The 16333-nt window shown below is 32.8% G+C and overlaps 1 protein-coding gene and 3 non-coding genes across 4 annotated transcripts in view; 2 read left to right on the plus strand and 2 right to left on the minus strand.

Annotated features, from left to right (window-relative positions):
* The window catches only part of LOC119837826 (soluble guanylate cyclase 88E), a 20057-nt gene extending 9823 nt beyond the window's left edge, over positions 1–10234 (minus strand). The window contains exons 1-5 of the mRNA XM_038363599.1: positions 10067–10234; positions 8065–8346; positions 5587–5792; positions 3013–3136; positions 2286–2427 (exon numbers count right to left, since the gene is read on the minus strand). Of these exons, the coding sequence (XP_038219527.1) occupies positions 2286–2427; positions 3013–3136; positions 5587–5792; positions 8065–8346; positions 10067–10234 (922 nt within the window). The remainder of the gene's footprint in view (positions 1–2285; positions 2428–3012; positions 3137–5586; positions 5793–8064; positions 8347–10066) is intronic.
* On the plus strand, positions 7612–7684 carry Trnaa-agc. Its single transcript has one exon. It is a non-coding gene; the product is annotated as a tRNA-Ala (tRNA).
* Trnaa-cgc lies at positions 8474–8545 on the plus strand. The gene has a single exon. It is a non-coding gene; the product is annotated as a tRNA-Ala (tRNA).
* Trnai-aau lies at positions 8800–8873 on the minus strand. Its single transcript has one exon. It is a non-coding gene; the product is annotated as a tRNA-Ile (tRNA).
* Positions 10235–16333: the final 6099 nt, after the last annotated feature.

Genomic DNA, 16333 nt, shown 5'->3' on the forward strand with positions numbered 1-16333 from the left:
AATCCTTACAGATTTCCTGCCCCTCTCCACAGCGTGCATTTTGAGCAAGCGAGTCCTCCTATCGTCAGCGAATTACTTGGACCCATACATGACCCGGCAGAGGGACCTCCGCATCTGGGCGTTGGGCCGCACTGGCAAGCACACAACACCGTACCGCTACCGAGTGTGGCGCGTGTGGCGAGTGCTGCCCAAGAGCGCCAACCCTGAGCACCAGCACGGGCCCCACGGCGATCACGTGCCCCGCCATGACATCACGGTCATCATCAGCCTCGACATCCTTTATGTTTACTACAGGCCCCCCAACCGCTACATGTACGCCTTCAAAGCTGAGCTCACCGGCGCCCATAAGAACCTCACCAATGATCTTCTCTACGCCGGCTCCGGCTACGAATACGTGCTTCACATCAAAGAGAACTACAAGATATTTTATACGACCGCAAGGAGATCGCACATAGTCGACTGTTCTAAATATCTACCGAAATGGTGGGGCAAATTTATTTGCATTATGAACGTAAACCACATCGCTGGCGTCCAAAACGGTGGGCCACTTCTCTCCGGGAAGGCTTTAGTCGGTGTCGGTTGTTTTGAAATAAGATACAACGAGGATAGGATTCTGGTGTTCACGGACCTCAGATATTACGTGCGTATTATAAATAAAATCGGTCGGATAGCGCCGGGACAGTATTACGAGTATGCTTATCCGCAGTGGAGCGTCACATATTCACAGGCCGTGGGGCTGTATGATGGCCACGTCAACTATCCATACATACCTCACTGGCAAAATCAACATGATTTGTTTCCTTTGGGCTAAATTAAATTTAAGAGGAGAACTTAGTTTACTTGCTATAGACTTGTTTTATTATTGCCACTCATCGAAGATCATCTTCAATGGGCCAAGTAATTATTTTTCTTTACTGGATATCGTTATCTATTTGAAGTGGGAAGAAACTGTGATTGTGGAGAGAGGAAAAACATTGTACTGAGTTTGTTTATAAAATAACAAAAATCATTTAATATTTGATGAGCGACAGACTGATACACTATGTGTGGTATTTTTTTTTTAATATTGCATGGTTTTTATTAAGTTTATATATTTGCAGCCAAGTGGCTTCAGAAGTCGTTTAATTAATAGCCTAGCCTCTTAGATAAACTACTGATTGCTATTTTAATGTAGTTGGGTGATGATGAACTACTGATTATTAGATTATTAGATGGATTGTTTACTAACATAATCTACTCAGCTCAGTGGTGAGGACCTCGGACTTAAAATCGATAAATCGGAGGTTCGAGTTCAGGTGATTGTGCAGGAAATAAATTGATTTTTAAATTTATCTGTGAATGTGGATAACATCACCACTGCTCGTAACGGTGAAGAAAAACATCGAGAGTAAACCGGCAAGTCGAAGAATCAACATTTCGACGACATCTGACATCTGCCAACCCGCACTTGGCCAGCATGGTCGATTATGGCCTGAACCCTCATAAAAGAGTTGTTTCCCAGCAGTGGGAACATGTATAGGCGGATGAAGATGATGATGATGAACAGCTCTAACAACTATTGCGACCATAGATAATATAAAACGATATACTGTGATCAACAGTGCGTTGTGCAATTGATACCAAATTCCCTCAAATTGGCTATAAAGTTCATTGATAACCATCCATCAAATGTTAAACTTTTAAAGTGGAATACCTTTGAGATGTAAATTAATAACATCTGGCAATGGCCTTCCGTCATAGGCAAACCGTTTAACAACCAACCCTGAAAATATTCTATTTCTTTACCATCCAATTGGCAATTACTTAAAGCTTAACTCGGCTTTTACTTTAATTGTGAATATTATTCAAAATGTTCGTATTTCGTTTATGATTAATCTGACGACTTGTCCTAGTTTCCTCCGGTTCGATGCGGGATGAAATAATATATCTGTACCTAGATATTTGTTGCAAGAGATGATATAGCTTTTCCATGGGAAATTATTTTATATTAAATTAAACCGAAACAAACGAATTGTGAAATAACATAATGCTGTGTTTCGTCCGATGAGTTTTTTTTTCTTTACCCTTCCCAGTCCTTTCCTTTATTCCTCTCGTCAATCCTGTCTTATTTCCCTTCCAATTTAAAGTCCGCGATCCATTTATACAGGCGTAAGGTCGATGGAACTTACGCCTCTTGATATATTCATGGGCGGTGTTAGCGCTTACCACCAGGCGAGTTTTAGCGCTTACCACCTATTCATTGCCGACGGCGACATACAAATAATCTCGAATAAATATAGACTTACCTTTTAACCGTAGATTTTTCTCAGTGGTTGAATCAGATTCGTCGGATAGTCGTAACAGCTCATTCCTTCTGTCGGGCGCTTTCTCGTGCATAACTGCCTCTACGGTCACCAACTCGAATATGTTATTCGTCCTGTTTAATATCTATGAATGGAAAATAAATAAATAATACAAATTAATACTAAAACTGTACAACGCTTAATGAATGTTTCTTGTTTTACTCGTACGTGTAACGTTTGGCAAGTTAGTAATAATAATCACAACACAAATTCTCTGCGTGTTGGACCAGTATCCCCTTGTAAGACTTTCAAAAGACCGGGTGCTTCCCTCCTAGAGTTACCCAAGTATTATAGAGAGATACACACAAATATAACCAATTCTTCGATAAACTAAACGTAATTAAATAAATACAAGATTTGAAAATGACTTCAAAAGATGTCACACATTACACTTTTATTTATGTTAGACAGCTATTGAAATACCCCGGCTGAACTTTATACCCGGGTTTCATTAGTTTTTCAAACTGAAAGAGCAAGTTTTTTTTTATAAACCAATATGGCCATCCTGACTTGACACATTCTAGTTTATTACACGAGGCTAGAAGTACCAGAATTGCAATGAAAATCTAGCTAGATCTATCTAGCTAGGGACTAGATAAAAACTATACGACATTATATCTGCTATACTCAACTATATCTAAGTATCACACTATAAGAAAAATTTACTCACAGTTTGGAATTTAAACGCAATTAGCGGCCGAACCAGATCAAACCAGTTAGTTATTTTCTTCCCCACCAAATCTGGTAGTATCACCATTAGCGAGTTTCCTATACTTCGGACTATCATGTCTGAACTGAAACACACAAAAAATATGAATATATATATTGTGAAACTTATTTTAATTTCTTTGTTGATGACCCAAGAAAAATCACCTGTATTATTAACATCTGTACGATTTATACAACCATGCATACAATTTGTATACTTTCAAGCGAAGAAATATGATTTCAAGGCTCATATGCTTAGATAATATTCGTCTTAGATGCATCTAACTACGGTATACACCGGCAAAGATTTTATATAAATAACGCACTGATAAATTTCAATTTCCTTGTTTACCCCACAAATAGCAGTGACTAAATTGCTTTGCAATCCCAGTTGTCTCTCTAACTTAAATAATTTTGTACTATTTACTAGTTAACTAACTTTTCGTCTGCGGCTTTGACTGCATAGTTAAGAAAAGATAGAAAAGAAAGATTCGGGGATATCGCCGTATACTTCCCATTCCCGTGGGAGTGCAAGGATAAAAACTACCCTTTTTCCCTTCCTGGGTTACAAAGTATCTATAAGGAAAGTTTCATTCAAATCGGTACAATTGAGATAGATATACTGATAGAGTTACTTTCTTTATAATTAGGACTTAATAAATCAGGACTAAACAATTTAAAATAATTAGTTATAGCCAGAAATACCGTATAAAGAAATACGTTATATATACCAATAGTCAAATAGTAATGTATCTAATAAGGAACAAATCCTGTAAAGATGCAAACTCCTGTAGGGCACAGTTAAAGAATTAGCCACGAACAACAACAAGCGACAACTTACTTATAGAATTGCCCATCTGTATCTTCAAACTACTTCATAATAATCCTTGTTCTTTATTATAAATGCGAAACTTTTTTAAGAACGAATTAATGGATTCTCTCGCACAAAAATGGTGTCAGATCTGAATAATGCTTTGCTATATTGTTGATGATTAAAGTTTTAACTAGCGTACAGGCTCATAGCCTTTTAATCGAGTAAAACGCAGTAGCGTAAGTTGGTAGAGTTATGTGTGAGTAAGTTAAGTTACACGAATTCCATTATATCTTGTTTGACCATTCAAGAGCTTAAGTGTTCTTAGGTCTTCTGTATTGGCTGTTTCCACAACTTTGTTTTTGAAGATACTTAATAAGAACTTAGAGTTCAGAGACATTAATATCTGCACTTTGCAGTAATATAAGTGGTTAAACGTTCGTATCTATGACTGAGATTTAGAAATTAAAGCTTTTTAATGGATTTTAAACGCGAATTATTCATTATATTATTAACCCGACATTTCGAACACTTTACAGCGAGCGTGGTCACGGGGAGACTTAATAAGATAATGAATAAATCGCGTTTAAAATCCGTTAAAAAGTTTTTAATTTCTAAATGTATAATATTCGCGTAAAATAAAACACAAGAAAATACTATGACTGAGATGTTTATAAACAGAGAATTCAGGTGGGTGGCTGGTTTTCTCCTAGTGTACACGAGCGTTTCGCTCCGGGTTCATCCATATATTGCCGAAGAATTTTAGTCGATCCAGTGGATTGTTAGATTAGGGTGTTCAAACAAAAAACAAACTCTTCAGCTTTTATTAATTTTATAGATGTATGTGAACATGTATTGTGCAATAGATTATTCGAGACGTTTTTATACTTGTTTTTAATTTCGCACCTTTTTTACTTTTGATGTGCCACTTTATCACTTTTTTTACTTTTATTAAGAAGTTGGATAGAAACTACATTTATTATTTTTTTGACGTTAGTATAGCGTGTTAAGTGTACATGGTTTGAACTTGTTTAATAAACAATTTAATGCCTATTCAAAACTATGATTATTAAATTATGGTTATGCGAATAGTTTAATATCCTTAGGTAATATAATTATAATAAATATTTTAATAATTGCAAACCAATTGAGCAAAAATTTGTTCCTTTAAACCGCGCCAAAATTTAATATCGTATGTCATTTCAAATTGTTTTATTAGCATCACACCTGACGCTTGGCTCGCAGTCTTTTCTGTGACCTATATTGAGTATGATTACCATAAACGAAGATGACAAAGGGACGAAAAATTCTCACATGATAAAATCAACAAGCCAAAACGATTCAATTGAGTTTATCTCATTATAGGTATCTAGCAAATATATGTTTATCTCATAAGCGCAAGAGTTTAGAACTTCTATTTAGAGGTATCTTGTTATAGAACTAGAAATATGAAAGTATCTAAGTTTTATCAAATATCCCAACTCTTTGAACAAGGTAAGTACTATTTACTTGATGTTTGCGAAACAGTCCCCTGGTAATCGACCAAGATGGATGAAACGTTTTTTACATTATTTTTCTTATTTTTTGTGTATGAGATAATTATATTGTGTAAATAGGCTATCGCCTTCACTTAACCATAACTATACGAAACTAAAAATTCTGTATAAACTGCTAAAAAATGTCAAATGTCACGTACATTGGATACATAAAACAAAACAAACTCACCCAAAAACAATACAAAAGGGGAATATCTCGAACAGTACAGACGCGCTGATGGGCAGATGCTTCTCTTCTCTCGTCATAGCCAGTGAGGCGAGCGTAAAGGCCCGGTTATCGAATGTCAGTTGAAAAGTCACGTGAACTGTGTCAAATAATAATTCTTCGCGAAGTAACTCAATACGCATCTCTTTGTGGTAGAAGTGGCGAGCTACCTGTAGAATTTATGAGTTATTTACCCAAGCATAAGGATAATAATAGTAACAGAATATTGAATTTTGGCTTAGTAAGTCAAATCGGGATTTATTCATTATGTTTTCTTCTAAAATTTAGACAACTAAACACTTAATGTGACAGAACTATTTGCAGCGAGCGTAGTTACAGCGGATTGTAATATAATATACTAATTAATTCTTCCAAAATACCATTTTACCATTGTTTGATAGGTATTAGAAGACTGGACGGCCTGCTTGGATTGCTTTTAAATAAAAAATAAAGTAAGAATGTCATTATTTAACGTATCTTTATTATTATTTATGTATTATATTTTAATTATTTTCTTAAAATGATGTATTAAGAACTCTCTGTTAAATGCAGGCTTAGTGAATCTCGAAATGTAAAATACGCGGGAAGATTTTCAGGCTAATCTTCGAGTGCCAACACCTGACAGAATGGGTGAGGCCTGAGACTGTTCCTATTATCAAGTTTATTTTAAGTTTGTGTCGAAATAAAGCTTGTTTTCTTACTTTCATACTCATATAAAAAGAAATATTCAAGGAATTGAAGCACTTTAGCTAAGGGCAAGGCATTAAAACTTTTCCATTAGAAAAAAAAACAATCAGTCGATGATAATGTGTTAAGTTATAGAATAAATTCAAGATACTAATTAATCTAATATTAAAATGTTATTGTGGTGAATAAATACTTATTAAAATAATAAAAAAAAAATTATCACAACTTAACTAGATGACTATTTTTTTAAAATAAAAGCTTCCTAATTTTAGAATTATTAGATTCATTTAATCCTCATTGTTAATTGAATAATAAGTAAATATTGTACCGTTTCTTCACATTTCCCATAATTATTAATTATGTTTATATAGAATCTGGTCCAACCTATTGTATAACCGTTATCTAATAGGTAGGGCCAGATTTTTACTATTTAACAGAAACCAGAGATCTTACTATATATAGGATAACTGGTCATACTTGCTCTATCAACAAACCTATACCTGATCAATATTTGTATTTGAATTAAATAAATTCTAGTAAAATTTACTGAAAAATCATAAAAATATCAAATTATAAAAGAAATTCATCTGCGTCTTCCCTTTAGGCAGTGTACTTTTTGCTTGTTATCAAAAACAATATTAATACTAATTAAAGTACTTAACACTATAATATGCGTCTAGAATAATCCACTTAGGTGTTGTTGTAGCTATCACAAAAGGTAAAGTACGTCGTAAAATTTAAGGATCCGTCCTAGGATAATCTCGCCATAAAAGAGCTCTGTTTACGAAAATGCCTGAAAAAGTCTTCACTTTATTTACTTATATTTAAGGTAACGTGTTTAAGTGGCATTATGAACCCACAAGGCAAATTATTTGGATCTACAGTGTTCACATTTTGCCGACCGTTGGAACTTTTTATACTTACTTCAAGCAAATCAATTATATATTAATTATTAATAATACGGCTGGGCATCGAGCATGAAAGAGATATAATTGAAACGTTTAATATATCCAATTATATGCGACATATAAAAATACTGCGACAGTTTTTCGAAAATTTCATTACAAAAGGTATTTTCTTTTTAAAGGGCTTCATAGTAAGTATATAAATATTAAAAAAAGGTTATAATATGTATTTCTCATGCAATGTTTGTTCAAAAATATTAGACCTAACTATGACTGAGACTATAGATGGCGTTGTTTATGTTATTTTTATTGGATTGGGAATTACGCCATCTATGAATAACTTTAGGTGAGTAAAATGCTTTAGATACTAATGCTATCTTTTCAACAAGCGTTCGTCGGGGGCGTAGCTCAGATGGTAGAGCGCTCGCTTAGCATGCGAGAGGTACCGGGATCGATACCCGGCGCCTCCAAATCCATTTTTGTATTATTGAAATCTGTATTTCGTTTTTAAATAATAATTTTTATATTTTTTTAATTTGACAAAAAATAAAAAGGACCATGTTAATAACATTGACATTTCAATAAAATTAAATAATAATTTTTATGTTTCTTTAATTTGACAAAAAATAAAAAAGACCATTTTAATAACATTGAAATGATATTTTTTTTGTTTTTGATAATGTTTTGCAAATTCCAAATTGTATAACTTTATCTACAAATTATTAATTTAGTAACACAAGGATGTCGTCAAAAAAATCATATAACGCTAGCCTTAATATCTTACAAATTCTAATTTTAAAACATTTTCATGCAGTATCACAAATTGATTCCTCTAAGCAATTTTCCTTACCTCTCTTATCTGTCCCATCGCATAATACACAAAGCCTCTCCGCTTCGACCTATAATGTAATGTCAAACCCTGTCGCGTTTCATTCTCGCATATAAAACTCGGGGCCCTCATCCTTGGATAACTGAACTTCAAATATTCGTGTAAATTGTCCAAGCCATTCAGAAAGTCTCTCATGTGCCGTCCCAATACTGATAGCACTCTGTCATAGCCGTATTGTGATACGAAACCGACGAAATAAACACCCATTTGATCCATGAATTCGCGCTCCGTTATGCCTAGAACCTGCAATAAAAATAACATTACGTGTAAAACTATGTAGATTGTAATATTATTACTAATGATTGTTATTGGTTTCAATAATATAATACCAACGCATGTAACGATTCATAAATTCAACACATTGAATATCGGGGGTGTAACTCAGTGGTAGAGTGTCTGCTTCGCATGCTGAAAGTCCTGGGTTCAAATCCCAGCACCTCCAATCGGAAGTATTTTTTTAATTTGGTTTCATTTTTGTAAAATTATTTATTACAATGCATTATTTTTTTATAAAGTAACTTTGACGTAAAATTCAAAATGATTTTTTTACTCAATCTAAAAGTTTTATTTGGTCAGTGTAAATTTCCATAATCACCACAGAAAGGAGACAAAATTGTTTTATTTAAAACAATTAATATTGAATGTACCTAATTATAAAAAAAGCAAAAGGTTTTCCTTTTTTTAAAAAAAAAGGTTTGGCCCATGAGGGGATCGAACCCGCGACCTTCGCGTTATTAGCACGACGCTCTAACCAACTGAGCTAATGGGCCGATGACAAGTAGATTGAAATTATAAAATATATCTTGTTATGATCGAAATATAACATATATTTTACGACATAAAATAAATATTACACACATTTACATATTGTCAACAGAAAAGTTTTAAAAATTACCCTTTTTCTCGTAAATAATAGTGTCTTTTTTTATAAAAACCAAAGAAATGTGAAGAAAGTAATTTTTTAAAACCTTTTCAGAAGTTAAATGACACGAGGAATTTTATATGTCACCATTGCGATACTGCAAGCTTGTATTGCAATAGTTGTCCGTCCGAAAACTTCTTCAAAGGTCATTGCCTAATTTGTCATACGACGGTTATTAAGAATGGATTCGTAGACGCAGACAGATCAAAGTATTTTATTTTTATACGATAAACATTATAAATATATCATCGCTCGAGCGATCGGTTGGCCATTAGAAATATTTTTAGCTCGATCATTTTAGCACGAGTCAATGATGGATTGAACTCGAAATTGTTGCATGATTCACATTCTTCTTACAGCGTGATAATTATTTTATAATAACCTGTCTACTGTTATTAAAGTTATGATCTCTCTCCTAATACACATTATTAATTATAATTTTCTTTAGGAATATGTCGAATTTCTGGGAACCAAGTTGTAGTTTAACTTCAGATATAATTCATAGCATCTTATATTGAACTGAGGTATATGAGCATGTATAATAAAATCAAAAGTTTAAGGGATATAGTGTAATTTAAATTTGTATAGAATTGGTTGGTTTTTAAGTAAGTAATCATTAATTGTATCAAGTTTATACAAATTGGATTACAAACGACAAGATTGGGTTTTGTATGCAGATATATTATATCCTGTATTAACATTTATGAGCTACCATATGCAACGGAGCGGGCTCCAGCTAGTTTTTGAAGAACGAAATATATTCCGACATCCTGGCTTATCTGTACCGATACAAAAATAATTCTTAGTTCTTAATTTCCTGGTAAAATTTGACGGCTTCCAAAACCAAGTAAGTAAAGCAAATAATGTACAGCTGCTTTGTCTGCAAAAGTAACAAACATCCTTCCTTTTTTAACCTTTCAAATTCCATCCATGCATATCTTTAAAAACTTCCGTATTTATTAAGTGGGCTGTATTCAAATAAAGCTATTGTCGCAGAGAGCTTCGTGGTGTACGAGTTAAGATTTTCTATTAATTTAATACCTCTTGTGCTTTCTTCGCGAGTCGTGTGATGAGGTTCTCCGGGTACACCTGGTGGACGGAGAAGGAGGGCTGTTCGACCCCCGCTTGCCGCCTGATGTCCTCCCACCGCTCTTCGCCGTACGTTTGACGGATGTATTCCGCCATGTTTTCTAGCAGGAGCCCGTACATTGTGGCGCCTGTTGACAGAGAATAATAATTAGTACATACGAAGATGAGGAATTTTGAGTAAAAATTAATATCAATTATTATATAACGATTTCTTATCTGGGAATAGTTACATTTAAAAATCGAATTTTCATGTGTTTGTTATAAAACTGTTATATAAATAACAGTAGGTGAATTCCGTAGATACACTAGTATCGTATCCAGGTAAAGTAGTCTATATTTTAAACTAGTTTCACAACCTATTTCACAGTCTGATATTTCCTCAATACCCGATAAGCTGTTTGAGTAAAGGGTAATAAACTTTTATGTTTTACAATAATAATATGTATAACTTATGTATAAAACAACGACTGCTTGTAAGGAAGCTGGCAAATGCTTTACACAGATCACTTATCGATTTTCGTCACAAGCGCTTGGACTTGCTTCAGGATAGTGTTTTATCTGTGCTTCAGAAAATATTCTTCAGTGCTCCGCCAGATTAAGGCGTTTGTTATCGGTGTATATTATACTGAAATCTATATTTAACTATTAACGAACTATAATATCCAAGTGAATCTTCAAAGATCCTTATTAGCTACGCAATTTATGAAAGATTCGATTACATCTTTATTAAAACACGTTTTTGATTTTAGCTTAGCCGTTTTCAGGAATACAAAGTACAGTGCGGTTTCAGAATGGCACTAAGTCGATAACTTTTAGAGCGTGGGACGTTTCACAATGCTCTTATACGAGTATTAATCCTTGAACGGCATTTGTGGTCGCTTCTGTGTATAGAAGGATTATATTAATTTAGTTTCCTAAGGGATTTCTATCGAATAAAGCGACATTTATTTAAGGGTTTTCTTAACACAGATACTATTATGTTTGATCATAATCTTAAAAATGAAATTGAACCTACCTAAAAATATTCAGTTCCTTGTTTTCCTGTACTACTTTGATAGGTTCATGTCATCTCGTCGTCTTAATATAATGACTAAAAAAATAAAACTAACGTACCCTCAAATTTGTTATGACGATTTAAAATTGCTTCTATAAAAATACTAATTGAATAAAATGTTTGAGAAATTAAAAACTTTTCAACGGATTTTAAACGCGATTTATTCATTATATTATTAACCCTATTTTAATTTCTAAATGTATAATACTCGCGTGAAACCAAACACAAGAAAATACTAAAATGTTTGAGTTAGAGTTTTTGAATCCATACATTTTCCGCCTGTTTTGCTTCTATAGAGTTTATTTCTGTATGACTTGGTGCACAATAAAGTATTTTGATTTGATTTGATTTTCAATGCAAAACTTATCGAACCCTTTTTGTCCCACGAGTTCTATCCGACAGTAATAAAAACAGACAAAAACCAAATTATGAAATGTCAGCTGCATTTTGTATGCTCGATTCGTACCATTCATTGTGCTTCAGTATACACCTAACACATTATTTCTATTACACAACCAAGGATACCTCCTTATTTACTGATAAGTCACTAAGTTTAAGTATATACAATTGCCTGATTGTACAGTTTTAAAGCGCCATTAATTAGCCTATAAAGCACTTTAGGTAATACGGCCAGTCTACGTCAGGGGAAAATGGATGGGAGCTGATAAAAGATACGACCTGAAAATTCGCTTTGTTTTAAACGATTTCAAAAGGCGAGTATCGTTGTTGAAAATTATTTTATTTGCACATATTTTAAATATTGTTTTGATTTAATTAGGGTTCTGTATTCAAAGGGTAAAACGGATTACTAAGAACAATAGATGCGTCTGTATGTCTGTCAATCCAACCGTCTGTCACCAGGCTGTGTCTCATGAACCGTGATCCGGAAATTTACAGAGATCCTACATCTTGCTGCTTCGGAGACAGTAACATCGTTATGTCAGATTTATTTAAGGTTTTCTATTTACCTGTAAGTAATTAGTGTTTAATTTCTGAAATACACATGTATGTTAGGAATTTAAGTTTAAAATTATGAATAACATGCGTAAACAGAAACATTAATTACCACAGATAATATACTACTATACTAGATTATGTTCAATACACCTACATAAATTCAACATGCAATAGACCACTATTTAAATTGCATATGTATTTTAAATATCTACGTTTAGTATTCTGCATTCATACAACTTCAGACTATTTGCATTTTGATATTTGTTCAGGTTTCACAACTAATTCTTGGTGGGAAATTATTCATGGCTATTTAATAACATATTATTGTTGGTGCAAGTTTTAGCGAAATATTTTAGAAATGAAATAATTATAGCAGAATGAATAAAGTTTTCAGATTTGATACACAAATAACAAATACATCTAGTAGTGTTTATGATAAATAAAGAATACTCACATGTAGTTGAGAAACTTTTAATTAAAGTTTAAATGTTGAACAATTCCGCGCTGCTTTAATTAAATCAGCTTGTGACTTTCCGTTACAGATAATGAAAAGATCCATTTTATATAAGGCACAGATAATAAATTACAGCAGGTATGTTTAAATTGCCTGCTCATATGAACTTTCGGATAAAGTCACTAGATATTTAGATCGTGAAAATATAGTACCTAAGTTTCAAATGCATCTGTTTGTTTTCAAACATTGATTATATAATCTGTTCAGTGATAGATAATGTATGATGTATACATGATAGTTATATTTTTGGCTTGACTTTTAAGAAGTTATCCTATTGAGGATCGATAATGGATAATTAACAGCTCAAAGTTCACAGTATAAGTTATTTGTTAGAAAATATATCACATCACTGGTGGATAACAAGACCAAAACTAAATCAAAACGTCTATTATAGGTATTTATTTTTATTGTCCTTAAAAGAGATACCATTTTATTTAATCAAGAGTTTATCAACTAAATTAAAAAGAGAATAACCACAAGGGTATTTGCTAACCTTTGGGAAATACTTTAATGTAAGACGTGGGGCACTTTTTGTTATCTTTGGAAGGGACCGTGATTTTCCCGCTCATAATCATTTCTTTTTCCATCCATAGATAAAATTTATTTTTATCTGTGACACCACGTTACAAATGTAATTATATAAAAAACCCTCGTAATTATTTTTGTACTGTCATCTATATTTAAAATCACTATAATTTATATTTACAGAATTGTAATACAGTTAGCGCTAGCGGCGTCTAGCGGTTTAGGCTGTGATTAACGTTCGTTACCTAAGCAACTATTTACTACATGATCAAAACTTATTTGATGATTTAATGTATTAAACGATTGACCTGAATGTTTAATGATTATTTGAAAGTACGGAATGGGTTTGATGTCTACAATTTTTAAATCCCGACCACAAAGAAATAAAATATAATAGTTTAAAAAAACTATAAAACACGCTTTAACAAAAATCATATTTTGCAAATTGAAAACTGGAATAATTTTATCAAATTAGTGTATTGTCATCGGTCCTCAATAAATCTACAAAGTTTGAACGAAATCTGGCCGTTTAAAGTGGGTCAAAATCGCGCCCAAAGAAGTCAGTTACAAACAAACAAACAAACATACAAACAAACAAACAAACAAACATACAGGTGAAGTTAATAAAAGCGTGTTAAAAAAAAGACACGCTCTCTGTCTATTGCATTCGATTTTCAAACATAATTCGGATAATTCAATATAACACAATTTGAATTAATTTAGAACGCAGTTAATTTCAACATTATAGACGTCACTGTAACAGATGAGCTGCGTAAATTGAATAATAAATCTTGCGAGTGGCGGTTATCTTCCGGACAATCGATTTTGTAAGCTGATAGCACTGGGATTTGGATTTTCGGCGCCCACTCAATTCTTAAAGATATTGTCATATCAGTTATTATTTTGGTAACTTTATCCAAACAACATTTCAGGGAAAAGTTTGTTATATTCGGATCGTATCACTTTGATATTTGAATAAACAAGCACACATAAATACTTACTTATTATTGTCAGAAATGAGAATACGCTATCTATAAACAATCTATAGACAGCGCAAAAAAGTAGATCACTATTAAAATGGTATATGCTATGACACTTGAAGAATAATTAGAAAATTCGATCATGGTCAATAATCGCTAAATGAAATGTTTATAGGAATTTGTAGGAATATGTTTTTAATATGCTATCAAATATTCATATAATATCTTGAATATACCATATGTTTTTGTTCGTTTTTATGATGCATCATTTATTGGATCATATACTTTAAAGCATTATAAAATACTTTTTTTAGTTCAGTCCTCTTAAAGAAAACTCATATATCTTTTTCAAGCGAACGTCGTTTTATGATATATCATAAACGCCTGTAAATGAACACACAATGTTTATGTACTAATATTATAAGCAATTTACCCAATCAACCCCGAATGATAAGACATAAAAAGTCTTTTATAAGCTATTTGCACCTTAGCGGCATTAGGTGTGCGTTTGATTATTATATTAAAAAGCAATTTTCTTGTATTGATATTTTAAATCCAGATGACGTGGTCATACAAATAACGGAACAGAAAATTTGTACATTTAATATTACAAAGATGTAACTTTTGTATTTTTGTACGTTTGTAAGGTTTTCACGCAAAAACCATATACCTCCATTTCAAAAATTAAGTATTTCTCCATTAGAATGCTGCAACTCCACTGAGTGACATAGGTTATACCTATATGTAATTTGGGCGAAGTCGGAGCGAACAACTAGTCTAATATATTTTAATACTACAAGAACATATTTTAGTGCGGTAAGTACTTATAATTAAACGACATTCTGAAGAGGTTTTCAAACGTTTTCAAAGTTAAATAAGCATGAAGTTATGTTCATTCTATTATCCATGAAGTATATGATTCATCTTTTTGAGAAAGGCATATTATATTAGGATGAACAAACATTGTTATCTATAGCCTCCTTGAACTACGCAATCTTTTTATCTTATAGCAAACCAATCATAATTTTCAATTTAGGTTTCATCCATCCTTTATATTATGAAAAATATTAAATTACGTATCATCCCAGTAATATCGAAAACTTGTATGTATAAAGGCATGGATGTTTGCTTTACTTGTTTGATTGTATCCTCATGAAATTTGATTCAGAGATAGATATATCTCATTTTGGGTTAGTTTGGCTGTTTTTTATCCCGGGTAACAAACAACAATTATAATTATTAGCTAAAAACTAGCTAATAATCTATACTAATATTATAAAGCTGCAGAGTTTGTTTTTTTGTTTTGAACCCACTTATCTCAGTAACTACTGGTCCGATTTGAAAATTTCTTTCAGTGTTAGATAGCCCATTCATTGAGGACGGCTATAGGCTATATATGTACCACGGGCGAAGCCGGGGCGGACCGTAAATGTAAATAAATGGTTTGATTTGAGGGAATTTAAAAACAATGCGCAAGGCATATAGGCAGTCATAAAAGTTAATAAGTATTAAACATAGCAAAAGTTTAGTAAACTAGGGTATAATATACACAATGATTGGTTTTTTCTTATTCTGGGGTGAAGAGAAATAAATTGGCATTGACATTGATAAAATAACCTATAAAACTAAACGACAAAAATGTAGAAAGACAGTAAAAAATAATAGGAACTTACTCTTGTACTGACCTCTAGGAAACCCAAGTAATATAAGAGGTACGGGGTATCAATTTATCAGTAAATTGCTCAATAAGAATGTCAAGTTAAACGAAACTAGGCCAGAAGTCAAATCGAGTGTCTCACAAGCATCAAAACAAACGATTTATACGAGTTTAGAAAGTGGATCCCATGTTATTGTTGATAGAACTTTGTTGAGGGCCCATCGCATCGTTAAATAAAAAGAGTTTTATATTGTTACATATTCGAATCCTTTCATGTTCGTATGCTACTTTATACTTTTAGTATATTTTATAACCGTAATTTTAAATCAATTTCATGAACTAAGTTGTGACGACCAACTTGTGACTTTTTAATTACATTGTGCTGTATTAATGATATGGCGAAAAAAATTAAGGTTTTTCAGATTTTTATCGACACTAGCTTTCCGCCCGCGGCTTCGCCCGCTTATTGGAAGGAAGAATAGACAGACCCGAAGCTTTCTAGACATAGCTCTCGTTTCCTTGGAATTAGGTA

This window comes from Zerene cesonia, chromosome 29 (assembly GCF_012273895.1).
Source record: "Zerene cesonia ecotype Mississippi chromosome 29, Zerene_cesonia_1.1, whole genome shotgun sequence".
NCBI classification, from domain to species: domain Eukaryota; kingdom Metazoa; phylum Arthropoda; class Insecta; order Lepidoptera; family Pieridae; genus Zerene; species Zerene cesonia.